The sequence below is a fragment of the Prunus persica genome, chromosome G6 (assembly GCF_000346465.2).
Source record: "Prunus persica cultivar Lovell chromosome G6, Prunus_persica_NCBIv2, whole genome shotgun sequence".
NCBI lineage: Eukaryota > Viridiplantae > Streptophyta > Magnoliopsida > Rosales > Rosaceae > Prunus > Prunus persica.
Window position 1 is genome coordinate 27,179,435 of NC_034014.1, and position 18,095 is coordinate 27,197,529.

General features: G+C 36.9%; 3 protein-coding genes across 3 annotated transcripts; 1 reads left to right on the forward strand and 2 right to left on the reverse strand.

The window, feature by feature from the left end:
* Positions 2,506–7,310, reverse strand: LOC18772386 (KH domain-containing protein At3g08620). Its single transcript, XM_007205629.2, has 7 exons — positions 6,742–7,310; positions 6,495–6,583; positions 5,222–5,373; positions 4,094–4,210; positions 3,878–3,994; positions 3,561–3,704; positions 2,506–3,169 (listed from the first exon to the last, which is right to left on the reverse strand). Exons 1-7 carry the CDS (start codon positions 6,819–6,821, stop codon positions 3,023–3,025), a joined length of 846 nt encoding a protein of 281 aa, XP_007205691.1. The 5' UTR covers positions 6,822–7,310; the 3' UTR covers positions 2,506–3,022.
* Positions 10,532–12,594, forward strand: LOC18772644 (NADH dehydrogenase [ubiquinone] 1 alpha subcomplex subunit 1). Its single transcript, XM_007207341.2, has 3 exons — positions 10,532–10,723; positions 10,840–10,945; positions 12,358–12,594. The coding sequence occupies exons 1-2, from the start codon at positions 10,616–10,618 to the stop codon at positions 10,930–10,932; spliced, it is 201 nt and encodes a 66-aa protein (XP_007207403.1). The 5' UTR covers positions 10,532–10,615; the 3' UTR covers positions 10,933–10,945; positions 12,358–12,594.
* Positions 14,030–16,938, reverse strand: LOC18774299. The gene is made up of 2 exons (XM_007207121.2): positions 16,067–16,938; positions 14,030–15,978 (listed from the first exon to the last, which is right to left on the reverse strand). Exon 2 carries the CDS (start codon positions 15,399–15,401, stop codon positions 14,466–14,468), a length of 936 nt encoding a protein of 311 aa, XP_007207183.1. The 5' UTR covers positions 15,402–15,978; positions 16,067–16,938; the 3' UTR covers positions 14,030–14,465.

Genomic DNA, 18,095 nt, shown 5'->3' on the forward strand with positions numbered 1-18,095 from the left:
GGTAAATAGAGAAACTAGTAATATATACTGTATATATAGCTTTGGCGTCTCTTTGGTTTGGTTGACTCCAACTTTTCAAATAGTCAATGTTTTGTCGACAAGTTGGTCAAACTCCAAGTCCAAGGTATAACTTAGGTTAGACTGACCCGATCCGAATTAGAGATGTCAAACGGGTCGTGTTGGGTTGCTCCGGCCTGTTTAGAGTTGATTCATTTAATAAACAAGGAGTGTCGAGCCCTATTCATTTATTAAAATCATCAATCCTGGCTCAAACTGTAACATCCCACATCGACCAATGGAGAGGGGGTGATGTGCCTTATATATACATGCCCGCCTCCATCTAGCACGAGGCCTTTTGAGAGCTCACTGGCTTCGGAGTCATGGGAACTCCGAAGTTAAGCGAGTTGGGGCTAGAGCAATCCCAAGATGGGTGACCCACTGGGAAGTTGCTCGTGAGCTCCCAGAAACAAAATCATAAGGGTATGAAAGGCTCAAAGCGGACAATATCGTGCTACGGCGGAGCCGATTCCGGGATGTGACAATTTGGTATCAGAGCCACTCTGCCGTGTGGTGCGAGTGTACCGACAAGGACGTCGGGCCCCTAAGGGGGATGGATTGTAACATCCCACATCGACCAACGGAGAAGGAGTGATGTGCCTTATATGTACATGCCCGCCTCTATCTAGCACGGAGCTTTTTGGGAGCTCACTGGCTTCGGAGTCATGGGAACTCCGAAGTTAAACGAGTTAGGGCTAGAGCAATCTCAAGATGGGTGACCCACTGAGAAGTTGCTCGTGAGCTCTCATAAACAAAATCGTGAGGGTATGGGGGGCCTAAAGCGGACAATATCGTGCTACGGCAGAGCCAATCCCAGGATGTGACAATTTAATCCATATCCGATGAGGTACATAAGGTAGTGCTAATAGCACTCAAACTAACATGCTAAACTCACATCTTTCCAACATCTCACAACAACACCCCAAGTACCCCACACATAATCAACATAGATAGCTCTTTCTCAAATATTATAAATATGAACTTAAGATACTCAAATATGTCAAAACCCAACATATATCACAAATACTTTACAAAAAACGATAAATTTAACTATTAAATATAAAATGAATTTCAATAAACCATGAAATTCATACGCATAACATTTCCATCACAAAGCCATGCTATTTATTTGAAAACAATATCCACTCACTAAAATCATAGCCGAACCCAAAGCTCACTTTTAAAACTCACCCAACTCAATTGACCCATACTCAACAATTCCATAATTTCAATTATTAAAATATTATCCGAGATACTTCATATGATAATAAAAACAAATTTCAAAATCCCAACATAGTTAATATAACTCAAATAACGGGCGAGACTCGTTAGTAAGGTCATTCTAGTACTCCTTAAAAGGTGAAACTACCTCGGAAGACTCATGGTCAACTGAGGGGTCAAACTACCCAAATTGTCACATTCCGAATCGGCTCCGTCGTAGCACGATATTGTCCACTTTGGGCCCTCCTCTATGCCCTCAAGGTTTTGTTTCTAGGAGCTCATGAGCGAGCTTCCAAAAGGCCCCGTGCTTGATGGAGGCGGGCATGTACATATAAGGCACATCACCCCCTCTTTGTTAGTCGATGTGGGATGTTACACAAACTTAGGCCATATGAGCTCGGCCGTGCTTGGATCAACCCAATCTGTTTGACACCTCTAAGGTAAATTGCCAAGCCTGCTTAGGTTTTTTCACTTGGTTTGGTGGTTTGACACCTCTAATGTGGATTGCCAAGTTTACATAGGTTTTTTCGCTTGGTTTGGTGGTTTGACACCTCTAATGTGGATTGCCAAGTTTACATAGGTTTTTTCGCTTGGTTTGGTTGCTTGCTATATCCGAGGTTCTTCTGCCAGTATTACAATTACTATTCTTTCTTTGTGGCCATGGTCTAACTAATGTAAACTGTAAACGTTTATAATTTAGAGATGTCATACGAGTTTTCTTAAGTTTGTTTTCCAAACTGTCATTGTAATTAGCGGACGTGTTAACTTGCACAAGTAGCTCAATTGTAAAAGAGCGAACATAAGACGATCTGTAAACCTAAACTTTTCATATTCGAGCAAACATAAGACAACTTATAAACTACGACATTTTAGATTCGATGCGAATAGACTCGGATTTATCTAACACCATGCCCATGTGAAGTTAACTACGGACAACAAAAGGCCAAATAATATATAAAAATTTGAAGACATAGCTCACAAACTCGAGCTACCACCATGTGGGTTTGTTTGAACTCTCTTGTTTTGGGATCATTAAGCAAGCAATGTTGAGTTAAATAGCATAGATAGAATCTATCGATGGCCCCACTGGGAAATGTGGTCGCTTCTTTATATTTAGAAAGATACTTATCATCCAAAATCAAGTGATTAGGCGCTTAATGAATCGGCTTGATTTCTTTGAGACCAAGCCAACTGTATGTCGTCTTGTATCAATTCAACAACATTGAAGACTCCAAAGAGACAACTTAAATAATTCAGAAGCACATGTAAAGAATCCAGACTCTGTTTACATACTTATAATATTAAAAAAATATGGCATATGACATGCCCTACAAAGCTAAACTCGACCGCATTGTCTTAAACTCTAATGGTTGCACAATTAATTAATATATATATTTTCACACTTCTCAGAAGTAACTAACACAAGAATAAATCCAATGAATGTATTAGGTTTACACAGAAAACTGACCTCACCAAACCTACTCGAGAGCCAACTATATAAATTTCATCATTTTTTTTTTGTTTTTTGTTGTTGATATTTTTCTGTTTCGGGTCTTTGTCAGTCTGTTGTTCCAAAAAGAAAGAAAAACAAACCAAACAAAAACCACCAGAAAGCTCACCAGCAAGAACTGTTAGCCTATTTTTCTTGTAGCCATGCTGATGGAAATGTGTATTGCAAGGCATTCTTGGCCATGAGTTTATAGAGCGGAGGAGTGAACATTTCAAACAGGATTTATATGAGCACTCATCGACCGGTTTTTGCGCGTTTCATTCCGCTTGAATTGAAAGGAGATACACTACCGCTTGGTCCAGGACTTTCTTCTCTGAAATTTGAGTTTAGCAGAGCCAACTCACGCAATTGCTGCCTCTTAATAAAATCCTGTGACTCATCCTGCATGTGAAAGGTTTATATCCCAAAAGAAAGAAATGAAGAGCTAAGGTCAAAATTAGGACAAAGGTGTTTTTCTAATTAAAATACAAATACAGAATTGTCAGTAATAGCATCCATAAACAAGTTCCTCTGCAGGGAAAGAGAGCTCATAGCCTTGTGGATCGACTGATCCTAACTTTATAAGTCTGCCTATCAAGCAGAAGTATTGGCGCCCATGCAGCTTAACATGTGGATATGAAGTTTTATCAAATTTCCTCTCAAGACATAAACAAGTAAATATGGGCCTAATAAAAAGTTCCAGGACAGAGATGCAATGAGGGTTAGCCATCCTGATTTCTTGATGATTATCATGACTATCTAACAAGAAATTCAAAAGACTGAAGATAATTACCACAGGTTTGAGCAATTCTTCTATAATTTCCTGCGCCTGTCTCAGCCTTATATCAACAACATTGGCAGGTAAGTCCGCTTCAATTAAGATGTGGAGTGGTTCATTCAGATGCTCATACCCTGGTCTTCCCCGAAGCTTCTCCTCCTTGATATTGGAAAATAATATGAAATGATTAAGCTAGAGAACCAAAAAGGAAATCTTATCAAGTAGCATTATGAAATTTTCAGAAATTTACAACATTCCAAAAGTCAATTTTGACTGATCATAGACAGCAAATTCTTAGTATTAGACTAGAAAAGAATGAACAAGTGTATTACCTTGTCTGGATCCTTAATAGATCCTTTCCCTCTAATGTATACACGACAACCTGTAGTAGCTTCAACCCGTTTCAGAGAATTACCTCTCGGTCCAAGAAGTCGCCCAACAAAATTGAACTAACATCCACAAGCAAACAGAATGCTCAGTTATTTATTATTACATTGAGGGAACCAATCGAGCTGACTTTAAATGCTACAAGAATGCAAATGACTTACATTGGGGTAAGTATCTACAGGAATTTCCAAACGTAAAATCCTCTTCACAGTGTATGAACTAGGGCTCGCAGGTGCACCTTGCCAGTCCATTGTCATTCCATGTGGTCCACCTAATCTCTGCTATGTAAAAGGGTCTTGCCATCTTAGAGAATGTAACATTCATAATAAAAACCAAAGATAATTAATAGAGAAGGATGGCAGGTAGTAAAGTTGAGAAAAAGCATGTGAATTCCAGTAGAATCACGCATTGGAGACACATATGTTTATTAAAGAGAGATGACAGAATTAACATTCACACTTTAGGTAACAAATAAGAAACTTCTTGTTTCAATAGAGTATATCCAAAAACATAAATAGGAGATAAACACGTACATACAGGTCATACCCAGCTTATGAGTCATAAATCCACATTCCAAGACAATCATTGTTTGATTTCTTTATATTTCTCACCTCACATCACATTTTGTGCTTTAAATATTGTTAGACATGCATATAACTTATTATCTGTGTTTTTATGAATTAATTACAGGTGAAAGAGACTGTCAATACCAAGTTCATTAGCACAAGAAGATAACTCTAAAATGCACAACAAAGCGTATTTCCTTTTAAACTTCTCTCCAACAACATTTCACTTCATGTAGGTAAGAACTGGTTGTTTAAATTTCATATAAAGCATTTGTGTGGGCTAAAACCCAAGTTCACATTAGGAATTGGGGGCCAAATTAGTTCAAGATAGAAAGCAGAATGAATAAGAAGAAATCAAAATTCAAGTGGGTCTAAAGTACCAAGATCCTTGAATGAGTGCAAAGGACCCTGTATCAGTTTAAAACCCAATCTCAAGGGACTTCTTGCACAATATATAGGCATTATCAGTTAATTGCCGTGGTCCCAACCCTTTTCCTATAACCTTTTGCTATGTACAAGAAATTTTACCTAGGACACACAACTATATAAAGGCATGAAACACATTTTCACCTCAGAGATGGGTAGTTATGTATTGAATGAAGCTGGAGGAGAAACAGTATTAAATCGCAGCTTAGACAGACAATCAATAAAATAATACACAAAATGCAATGCAGGGATTTCAAAAATCAGAGATGTCTCTCTGAAAATTAACAAAACAATCACCTCTTGAGGAAGTCCATTCCAGCCACCCAATCCTGTCCCAGTAACATTTGACATAAGGTTTGAAGAAGCCATTGGACTAGGACTTCTATGTCGCATTCTGTCAAAGTCACCAAAACCTTGGTTGGACATCATTCCAGAAACCCGTAAAATCTCTGCACAAAGAAACAATCATATGAGAAACTGGCCACACTATTGGAAAGGACATTCCAAGGTGAAGTTATGAAACTATACAGAACTAAGTTAAAAGGCCATCATAACCATGAGAAATAGAAAAGGGGAAGAAACCTCAGCATAGCGTAGACCTAGTTTTTGCAATGTAACACACAACCACACCTTGATGTGGATACCACATAGGAGGGTTGGTCAACAGAAGAAGTTCAATGAGCTGCATTTTCTGTGAGTAAAGAAGCCTATTAAGGTCAACTAATCACCGAAGCAGAGAGTACATTATCACCTCTGTAAACTGGATATCTACTATGAAACCAGGCCAATCTACCTCTAGCCGACTCTTCTCCTAGAAGGCCATCAAAATCAGCATTCCTTGGGTGTTCATCGTGTGTATATTACAAAATATATTTACCTTTACCTTTAATTCCCTTTCCATAACTTTTTACAAGTCATCCACATAGACCCATTTTGGAAGTTCAAATTAACTGAAGTGCAGACATTTCAATGCATTCAAATTCACATTTTAGACGCCTGCACTCCCTATTGCAACTAGGTGATGCATAAGACCTTTAGATGGTATAGAGTCTATGGACATAGGGAAAGAGTGGGGGAATGCAAAGCAGGTACAATTGATGTTGCAACTTTGCATAACTCATCAATATACTCAGTTAAGATTAGGGTGGTAAGTAGTAATGGAGCCTATTGTTATCATAAAACTAGGAATCATTGAAAATGACTCAATTATACACAATGCTTTGAGTCTAATTTCAACGAAAATTCCAACTTCCCCATCGGAAGGGAACGAAAAACACAATGAACTCAGAATTAAGCATTAGAATGTGTTAAAAACAGGGCTGCAGACACTGTTCCACAATGAAATGTGGAGATGAATGCACGATCAGTTAAAGAACAGCCCTTTATAACTGAGGAAACGAGCAGCCAACGGTCATGAGGTGAAAACCAATCAGACCGATCTGCCTAGTAAAGGAAGCACATTTCATATTTCCAAAAAGACAGTCATGGGGACAAGAACAAACGAAAATGGAATAAACCTAGTATGCCCCATAAAAGTCTAGATCCAAAACTCAAAGATGTGTAAGTAAACCTTGATTCAAGAGTCGGCTGCATATCGGAAGTACTTGCATGAAAGGTCCAAGCTTCTGGTGCTCTGCTAACAGCTCTGATAAGTACTGACTAGAAAACAAGAGGACGTATAGATCAAAAACAGGAGCAAAATTTGTTCAACATAATCAAATTAAAACAGAGCAAAGTTCATTACCAAGACTGTATCTTTCTCAGGGCAGTTAGTTTTTGAAGATTTAAAAGAAAGGTTCTAGAAGGGATATACAAACCTGTCAACATCTGGGGTGCTTCTAATCTGAGGAGAAGCAGCTCTGGCAGGTGAGAAGTTGGGATTATACAAGCCCGACATGGCTTTTCTGTGCTTTTCTCAGAGAATTTGAACACTCAAAAGAATGGGAGGAAAAGGGTTTTAGTTGGTGTTGTTGCAGAAGAAAAAGGAGAGACAAAGCACCATCAATAAAGGGAGTTTGTAATAGGAGAAAAATAAAAATTTATATAAATAAAATAAAGATAAAAGGAAAAGAAAAGGGTCAGACAGCTCTCTCTGAATTTTGCAGAAAGGAAGGAAAATCTTTAATTATTTTCTTCTGCTTTTTCACCAGTTTCCCTTTATACATATTCACCCTTGTCTATGCAGAGAAAGGAAATAAAACAAAATCAAAAATGTAAAAAAAATTAAAGGGTAGTGAGAGACTGTGTGTGAGTGCAAATAAAAATTGGATCTTTTTGGTTTTAAGGAAGCTAAAATTAAGGTGGTAAAGATTCACTCACAGGAGACTTTTCATTTCACAGTGACCCATGAACCCGGAGAGAGAAGGAGATAGAAAGACAGAGACACGGAGAGAGAGAGAGAGAGAGAGAGAGAGTTTTTACTGCTAGTTGAATGTTGGGGTTTCAGTGTTATATACCCAGAAGAAGTCTATTACGAACGGATGACACGTGTTGACCATGCAGAGAATCAAGCTCTGTAGAACTCAACAGAGAGGTCCCAGACAAGCAAATAGCCTCGATGGCCAATGACAATGATGTTGCCAACGAAAGCTTAGCTGGTCAGAGACAACAAGCCGTACCCAAAACTCCGTCGTTTTGCTTGGTCAAGGAAATTTCCATTTACCATGTTTTTGGTTTTGTGCAGAGTGGAAGTGGAGGAGTGGAACTCTTCTTTGACCGTTTTTATGGCTTCCTAATCCTACTGTGCTTCGAAAGGTCCTCCTTTGGTTGGACTTTGGATCACTCCAATGTATTCTTTTATCTCAAAAATTTACACCCAATGAAATCGTTAATCTTTTTAACCACCATTGTTTTTGTGAATTCATGGTAAACAACAAATTGGAAACCAAAATTTTTGGTATGTTTCTGGCTGTCCAGTCAAAATGACCTGAAATAAACAACAGCCTCATCCCCTCCCATATTTTTAAAACGTCTTTCCTTTTAAAACAATGGAGGTAAATGATCACCTCATATGAACCAATATGTTTTTTTTTCTTTTTTGGTTCCTTTCCTTCCTTTTTAGGGCTTATTACTCATGAATACCCTTTATTGTAAGGGTGTCTCATTGATGTTTAACTTATAAAATTCAATTTGTGTCTCGATTGTCTCATATGAAACGAGTCTTGTAATATAACAAATCTCACTATAAGAGTGAGTTCCAAAGCATTTTCTATTAAGAGAGATTCTAACGATAAAAGTAGTGCAAACGTGGACAACTGTCAAAGGATAAATCTCTTTTCATATGTGATTTCATTAGAAGAGTTTTACAAACAATAAAAAAAATATTAGGGATTCGAATCCCTCTCTATATTTCTCATAGTGATAATGTATGTCGATAATTAATCACGCGTACATTAGTAATTGTCAAAAGCGTGAGAAACACTTGTGTGGAACTAGAATAACATTGTTTTATTATCCCTAGTCACTCACGATATGTCCCGCATAACAACTTTTTCGCATAACATATCATGATTAACCATATAAAAAAAATAATATTATCTCCGTTTCATAAAAAATTTCCTACAAAAGCACATATCTTTCCATATGTGTTTCATCGAATGTGGACATCAGTTACAAATTGTGCTTCAATTGAACATGAGTTTTTTTGACAGTTGGTTAAAATAGTAAAACAAAAAACACACACACATATTTCTTAATTTTCTCTCTCATTCACCATTCTCTTGTGTCACCTGGCGGTGCTTCTCACCTCACCATAAATAGTTTTGTAAAATGAATGAGTTTAAACAATTATTATTGCCGCGTTTGATTGTTGATAAGATTAAAGTATCATTTTGAATTTTTATTTTATAATCAAAGACCTATAACTTGATTTTTTTTAAATAAAAAAAATATATATTAACGAACTATAAATATCCAAGGCTCAATTTTATGCAAAATTTTATAAAATCCCAATAAATATATTTGATCGGTGGGAAAGCTTATGATAATGGAGAGGGTTAAAAGCAAGTGGTGGTATTTTGTTGCGAAGCTGTAGCTGTCTTCAACAGGTTAATTAATAAGTTAATGATATTAATGGCGATTAGTATAAAGCTAATCCACCTCACACGTATTGGGTTGACAGCTTAATTCAATCTAATAATAAACTACTATGCCAATGTATTTGGCTTTTGGATTTTGGCCGATCCAAAAAATCAAATAATTAATGTCCTATTTATGATTATTTCATTTTATTAGTATTCCGTCTATTTTTTATAAAAATAAATAAATAAATATGAAAATAAAGTAATAGTATGAAACCAAAAATAGAATGGGGAATATTAATATATATATATATATATATATATCTCTAAATGTCAAACTGGGTAGGGCTGGATGGAGCTCCACCAAAAATGATTGTGATGCTGATGCATGCAGGCCACGATTTGACTAGTCTATGTATGAAGTATGAACTCAATTCAAAAGGAAAAAGGCGTGCCAACTCTTTTATTTTATATGGATGGGAAAAATAATAATTTAAATTAATTAGGAATTGCTTTGATATTTATTGAATTAATTAAGGTCTTCAAGAAAGAAATAATTCAAAATTAGTGTAGGCTTCCCTACGAAAATAAGGCAGGTCATAATCCAATATTTAGATTCAATAGCTTGGTTTCCACCCTTTGTCACATCTAATTATATTATCCACCCCATTTAAAACAAATGAATAAAACATTAACCAAGTGTTTTCAAGGATTCTCAAAAAGAGGAAAATTAAATATTATACACATGGCCTTTTCTTTCTTATGTCATTGTCTTACTAGGGGGCGTGATTGCTTTCGTTCCTCACCATGTTTTTTAGGCACTGATTCTCTTCTATTTGAGTTGTATGTGTCATCGATTATCTTACATTTGAGTTATATGCGTCGTCATTCATCTTACACATGAGTTACATACGTCATCACTCATCTTATATACGAGTTACATGCGTCATACAACACGTGCGCACAATGTTAAATGGTGAATAAAGCAACTGACAAGTCACGTGATGAACAACCACATTAACTAGTAAAACAATTATGCTAAACGGATGACATAGATTAAGACACGTGCATCTAGTGTCAAACGACAACAAGGCGTGCACGTTGTGTCATAAATAATCAATCATCTCAACAAAACAAAAACAAAAATTCAAGTCTAGAATCAATCTTAAAAGAGTTGATAATTAATTGTGACAAAGATGCGATTATGTTTATATGAAAGTTTGATTAGATTAGGCAATTGAAATTAAACTCGAAACTTTTAAATTCAAGCTTGCTCAACATGTAACTTGAAGCTGAGCTATTACTAATATCGATTACTTGTAATATGATTGTAAACCAAATTGTAGACATCAAAATGACCTAATTTCAAATCCACATATTCATAGGATTGAGGAGATGAGATGAAATCCGAATCCGACAATCAACCCGAAATCATAAAGGCTACAAAATAGGGCCCACTGGCCCAAGAGAATGAGAAGAGCAGGCTCCTCCCCCAGAAAGTGCCGCTTTCGAATTGGGCTAAAGGAAGAGGGCCGCTCTGTAAAAAATGAAATTTAAAAGAAAAAACAAAAGGAGTCTCCGTCTCTTGCCTATCGTCTATTGTCTCTGTTACACAGACTGTGGAGGTAAAGCAGCTGAGGAAAGAGAAGAAGAGAAAGCTTGAGAGTGGACGATGTCGCTGGTTTGGATGGAAGCTATTCTCCCTCTTGGGATCATAGCAGGAATGCTTTGCGTCATGGGAAATGCTCAGTATTATATCCACAAAGCCGCTCATGGCCGGGTTGGTACCTTCTTCTTCCATTGTTAGATCCAATTTCGATTCTCTTGGTTTATCTTGCAGAATTGAAATTCGTATGAATCTGGGTTTGAAATTTGAAATTTTCGATCTTTTGGCAGCCGAAGCACATCGGAAATGACATGTGGGACGTAGCCATGGAGAGAAGGGACAAGAAGCTGATAGAGCAGGCGACTGCTCCTTCTTCTAATTAGACCGTCTTTTCCGGTACTCATCTTGTTTCGATTTTGGGTTTCGATTTTGCGACCATTTACCTTAATTTTATTGATTTTTTGGATTTTTGTTTGCTTGTTTTGGTTTACCGTGATTGTTCAAGTTCATTGCTTGTCTTTTGCTGCATTAAGATTAATTGTGAAGTAAATGATTTTGCTTTTAAGCTGAGTCCTAATCTGTAAATGTCTTGTCTGCATTATGAGTTCGACATATGCAAGTGTATTGGGACGGGTCAAATTAGTAACTATTGAGGCGATGGTGCGCAAACGTATATATTTTGCCTATAGAAGCTTTGACAAACCCTTGTTAGAAGGGATTATATCATGTGAGATTGAGAGGTTGAGCTACTACATGAGTGAAGAAAGAATTAGAAGAGTTTGTCATAGTCTTGTTTAAACTATATGCACCTATCAAGGTGCGTTCTTTCAAAGAAATTTGATATTAAATTATGAAACTTATGCTCACTGTGTTAAATTGATATGAGACTATGTAAGTTTTTGCGATATGAAATTGTCAAATGATCTTACCTCGTAGACGAACTACTAGATACTGTTCAGTTATACCTACCTGTATCACATAGATTCACAGGTGATATAGATGGTGCAGTCGCTTTATGGTTTATAGTGATCGCTTTGGTTTGATGCGGGCCCTTGTCTAGACTATCTGTATGAAGAACTGGATGAGTGAATTTCTGACTTTGCTTATATGCTTGCTGCTTATTCTTGCAAATACTAGGTTGGTTTTTTTTTTTTTTTTTTTTTTGGGAGTTCCTGATAGGAAAAATAGTCTTTGATTTAGCTTTCTGTTACAAAATAGCCTTTCATCATCTAAGCTATGATTATAGGAGTTGATTGATAAAGGTTTTCAACAAAAGTGGATTTGAAAAAGTTATTTGATCAGGAAATTTCGTCTCGAGAGTTTCTTGCCAGGCTTTTCTATGCATCTTAGTTGATGTGGGAGCTGCAAGAACTCATGACATGATTTGATTTTGGGAAGTGTGTGTCACAAATCTTTACCTGCCCCAAAACACAAGTGTGACAGTCCCAGATCTTGTATGAATATTCTTTAGTAATCCACAAATTTGATAGTTTCAAGCTCATGTATGGTTTTCATGAGAACAACCATAGTGATTTCATAGTGCAAGAGCCTATCCCTTAAAGGGAGAAAGAGATGTTTAAACTTCAAAGTAATATATGCAAATGCAGAAACCCTTTGTTTATAGTCAATACTAACTTTTTGTTAAGTTTTGAGATATTAGGAAGGAATTTGTGGTATCATGCTTTTGTCTTTGGAAGAGTCTCAGATACAAACTCCAGTGTCTCCATTCTCACTTGTGTAAATGTGCATGTGTATGTTTCCGTTACCTTGACCATGGAGCTTATATGATATTGTGGTGCAAACTGCAGGAACCTTTGCGAATGGAATCTTGAGAAGTAATAAAGTCGTCATCCCATTCGGAAGGAGCCTAGAGCAACTCCAATCTCAAATGTTTTCATTGTATGTGAATTTTCATAAGCTGTTAAACTGTCCATTGAAAAGTTTATGTACTCCAGTGATTTTTATTTGTAACGTTAACCTTTGGAGATAAGCTTGTTTGTTTGATGAGCTTTGTGTGATCCGAGATCATGCAGTTATTTCTGGAATCATAGAGGCTTGGTTCAATATGACCTAAAACTTGATAGGTGATAGAAAACTTTGATAAGCAGAGAAAATGAGCAGAAACTTTGGAAGGCTAATGAGGAAAAGAAAAAAAAAACGTAACCATCTGGTGCTCCCATTATACAAGCCTATAGGCATTATGTGGGATTTAAAAAAGATAATCAACTTATTGTGGAACTTTTATGATCCAAGTAAAAATAAAAACCGAAAAAGAAAAATGGAAAAAAATAAATCAGTGTTGCTGTTGAAGTTGCAGTAAGTGGTAGAATCGAATTGAATGAACACAATAGTGGCAGCGATTTTCTCATCCACACAAAGTATATACAGTAGGTGAGGTGACCTATCTCACTTCTAAAGCTGCGTTGAACTCTCTGACCTAAAAAAAGGGCTGCTTTGAACTCTTATTCCGCGAGAAGGCAAATCTGGTGCATGAACAAGAAGAGAAAAATAGAAAAGATCAAATGATTAACTGTAGGTTTTTGAATTTTGTCAAGGGATTAACCGTAGGTCTCACAACTCAAAATCATTAGTTGAATGACTCTAGTTAGGTGAGAAAGATTGCATCTTCAATTTGATGATTTTCACTACCTCCCTAGTAGCAAGACATTGTTGATTTTCTTCTTCTTCTTCTTTTTTTCCCCTAAGGGTGCGGAAATTGATAAAATTTTCTTCTTATGATTTGTCAAACAAAACGTTGACGATTAGGTCTAAACATGAAATTCAATGGTAATATAATGATAATGCAGAAGATTGATGAGTTGGTCTAAGCATTCCCAATGGGAAGAGTGTGAATTACTCTTTTCAAACAGAAACTTCATGTGCCCCCCCTAAATCCCTCATATCGTATGAAAGGGGGGAGCTGGAAACAATGATTGGTGTTAGTGTTACCTTGTAATGGAGCATTTGTGATGTTGGTGCCAACCAATATACAATTCCAATTAACGCACAACTCTGCATTTGAATCCTTAAAATAAATAAAGAAATCAGTTTACTGGGTCAAGGTAGCAGAGTACTATATTATAAAATTTCATTTTCTGTTCATTAAAAATGTTAGGTGGAGAGCAAGACAAACCACATCTGACAGACACCACTTGAACAAGGAAATGACAAAAGTACCAATGTTTTGGACAGTCCATGGACAGTCATTTGTCATAGCAGGAAAAACAAAAAGAAAAAAAGAAAAAAGAAAAAAAAAAGGGTTTTCAGCCATTTGCAATCTGTTAGCATCAATTAATCAACAAAAGTGAGAGAAGTGAAGTAAAGAAAGAGCAGAAAACGATTGATTGCATTGCAGCTCTCTCTCTGTGCCCATGGTTACCAAAGTACATGATTGTTAGGTCAATTTCTTCCTTTTTACATAGATGAAGAAATCAAACAACCTTACCATACTGAACCCTAAGTTTTTGTTGGACATAATAATTGACCCAAAACAACATCTGAGAAAAAGTAGAACTGCTCAGAGATCATACAGCCTCTGTGTACTTCACTCTTACTTGCCCATAACTTGAAAGAGGGGACAATGATCTCCAAGGTACATTCTGGGGACAACGAAACTTATAATAATTTCTTCTCAATGAAACAACTAAAATCATCACATATAGGATCACTTTGGGCTAAATTCACAGTTTCACACCACAATGAATCATAGTAGTAACTATCAGTGAGTGATAACAGATTTACACTTAAATCCTAGATTACCCACAGTGACACAAAGAATCTACCGAGAACAAGCAACACGTAGAAAGGAGACACCACCAAAAAAAGGTGTGATTAGATGAATTTCTGAATACAGGAATGAACTTGAATATGAATGGTGGTTGGAAAGAAGTGGAGGCTTGTACAAAATGGTGGGAAGTCAAGGAACATATTCACTCTCGATGGTCGGTTGTGTTCGAGTAAATGTTGCTGCAGGTGCTTTTGTATCTCCAACTGAGGTCATATGCAAGGCTTCTCCTACATCTGCAGCCTTCTCCATCTGTTGCAAACTCTTCTTTTCCCTGTACTTATACGCCCAAAGTACTAGGAAGAACAACAATGCCAGCAATGCTAATCCACCCAGCACAGACCCAACAATTATCCACACTTTAGAATTATTATTCTTCTTTCCGGCACCAGCAGGGGTAGGACTAGGAGAAACTGGTGCTGGAGAAGGAGCAATGGACTCGACTGCTATAGAGAAGTGCCCCTGTTGGATTGTTGAGCATATATTGCCTGATGCCACATTGCTGAAATTGACTGAACCATCCAAATCAAACGAAACGCACTTTGCCACGGTCCCTGCAGGGGTCGGTTTCACATCCTGAAATTTGATTTTTATGGGATCACCAGATGCCCTGATATCCAATTCTGGCAAATTTGTGGCTGATAAGTTGCTAGCATTATAAGCAAGAAGACCGAGCACTGGAGCTAAGTAAGAGTAACCAGGTAATGGGTAATACACCATCGACCAATTGCCTAAGTTTTGGTACACCAAAACAAGCCTCTCCACATATGGTTTCTCACTGACATACTGGGGGATCTCAAACTCTTTGTACATCGCAACACCTCTCCTGTACAAGCTACCACTCCTGAGCCTCATAGCTGCAATCTGAATTCCAGTCAAATTCAAGGGAACCATACCCTTAAAGGTAACACCTGTCTTTGGATGAACAAAAGCCCTGTAAGCATAATCTTGAAGAAGAGCATCAAGAGCACGCGGTTGGCCTCTTGAAGATTGTGCAGAAAGATCAGGCAGCCGTGAGAACCATATCACAACGAAAAGCATCGCGAGACTTCGAAATAGAAGCCCCATCGATGCTTTGAAATTTTGAAACTCAGCACAATGCTACCCAAACCAATGTGGTAAAATCTCAGTTCCCAGAAGACAATATATATACCCAGAGGAGTTTCTAGTTATAAAACCTTGGATCCAAAGAATGATAACTGAAAATGTGCAATAAATTTCTTGAAATTAAGCTTCAAAACCTCTGGCCTTAGACTTCAAAATCAAAACTTGGAGGTAGCAGCCACGTATATCTCTCCAATTAATAGAACAACGGATACTTGATAAAGGAAAAAAAATTATATTGTCAGCCTGAGAGTAGAGAATGTGTGTATAAAGCGACTTTGAAGGTTTCAACCGTTGCTACTCTTATGCCTTCTTCAGATTGCTTTTCCCTTTTGGAACCCTTGTTAAAGAAGCTATCTCCCACAGACTCAAAGGGCTTGGTCTGCGAATCTTTTTAGCTCAAAAGGAATTAAAACCTTGATTCTTCGCCATAAACCCATTGACGCATAAACGAAATAAACCGAAATTAAAGCAACCAAGAATCTCTTTCAACCTCCTCCTTCTTCAAACGGTCAAATATGAGCAGCGAGATTATAACAGTCTAAATTTGGAACCAAAAAGAAAAAAACAGCAGATTCAGTACCAAGATCAAGAACCAGGTGAAGATTTTAACAGGGGCAGCTAAATACCTGATCTTTGTCCGGATACAGCCGAAGAGTTGCAGTACAAAGCCCTAAATCTTGAGGTATTTGCAGCAGGCGGCAATGGAGCTCCCCTCAGTTTCCTGAGAGCTGTGTAGAAAAAGAGCATGCACCTCAAAAACCCACAATGAGATACAAATTTTGGACCAGAATTTGCCACCAAAGAGCGCGTGAGAAGCCAATACTCTTCAAGAATCTCCTCATTGAATTTTTTGCTGGCAAAGATCACAGTAGTAAATGGCTTGCCAACAACCCCAAGATATAAGTAGGTACAAAAGAATCAGAGCTTTAATGGGCTTCTCAAAAGGGTCTGCATTTTGACTAAATCTCAACGATAAACACAGAGACAGATTGAGCTGTGATGTCACTGTTGAGAAATCGATTGGAGGAAAATCAGAGAGAAGAAGGAAAGAAACTGATTGCCGGGTTAGCTGTAGATTTGTTTCTTTACGCAAAAAATTTCGGGCTTAATTGTTGTAAAAGATAAGCTATGGCAACAAAGAGCAGTGACCCGTTTGGAGATTAAAGCCCAAAACTTTTACAAGAAATTCTAATGGGGAAGAAGAAGAGAGATATGAGATAAGCTGCTCGAGATTCAGAGATGGACAGCGAGGAGATGTACTGGTGAGGAGTGAAGCGAAACAAAAAGACAGAAAGCATGAGTGTGAGAAATTTTTTTTTAAATATAAAAACCCAACAAAAAACAGAAACATAAACACCAAAAATGGATAGTTTTTAATTAATTATTTGTATTATGCATTATAATTAGTTTGTTACATTGCATCAGATTTTGTCATTGACAGGTGTGTTTATTATCAAGACTTTGTTAAACACTAAAACCCCACCTAATTCTTCTCCCTCTTTTCTTTCTTTCTTTCTTTCTTTCTGTTTTTTGGTGGACAATGTTACCCTTCATAGTTCAACATATTGACCAAATCAGCCTGCTCTCTCTCTCTCTCTCTCTCTCTCTCTCTCTCTGTCTCTGTGTTTCCTTGTTTGTGAAAGCATGAGAAAACAGCAATGTGTGAACCACGCTTTAAAGTCAAAGAAAGAAACCCAAATGCCAAAGTGACTTGAATTGAATTTAAAAAGAGAAAAGAGCCAAATGAAGTTATTGAACCTCACAGACCAAATGTTACCTATTTAAGTTCCATACATGTGCACAGCTAGGCTCGTGACCAAACTTGCAAAACCAAAAAAAAAAACTATGGATTGTGTTTGAAACGTTCAACATTCTCACATTCGGTGTTCTTTCTTACTTAAGACTTGTGAAACAGCCATAACTTTATAAATAAAAAAATTCTTTTTAGCCAACATTTTCCTAATTTGGTTAGTGAAAGCCGCTACTTTGACCTATTTCTATTCGTCAATAAAAGCATTTAAGTGTGATTTGTAACTAAACAAAATAGGAAAATAAAAGTGACCTAATTTGGTTTTTTTTTAAATATACCAATGATCAAGTTCATATATGGGAAGAGATAAAAAACAGCTAAACTATGTATACCAATTGACCATCGCCATTCTTAATTCAAATCCAATTTTGCCTTAAAAGAAAATATAATAATTAATTTGTGATCTTAGAGGATAAACATGAAAGATTATGTCTTGTGATCAGTTCTTTGTGCACGTGATGAATGTTGTCGACACACGAGGGTATACAATTAGGTATAGATAAAATTAACGTTTTGAATGTTATAGACACAAAAAAACATACCAACCAAGTATAATTAAGATTCTCTAAACAAGACACATTATAAGTGTTGTAAACACGAAATTGTATACAACCGGAAATAGCTAAAATTCCACCTAAAAAAGGGCCAAGTAATTGAATATTGGATTCGATAGGAACAAGCATGAGCCCATTGAAAAGCCCAAGAAAAAGCCTGACGGTCTTATATGTAAATAATGGAAACCGTATGGGGGGTAATAGAACTTCATGTGACATTCCACAAAATCCAAAAAGACATTACATTACAAGGAAAGGGCAAAAAAAAAAAAAAAAAAAAAGGAAAATCAA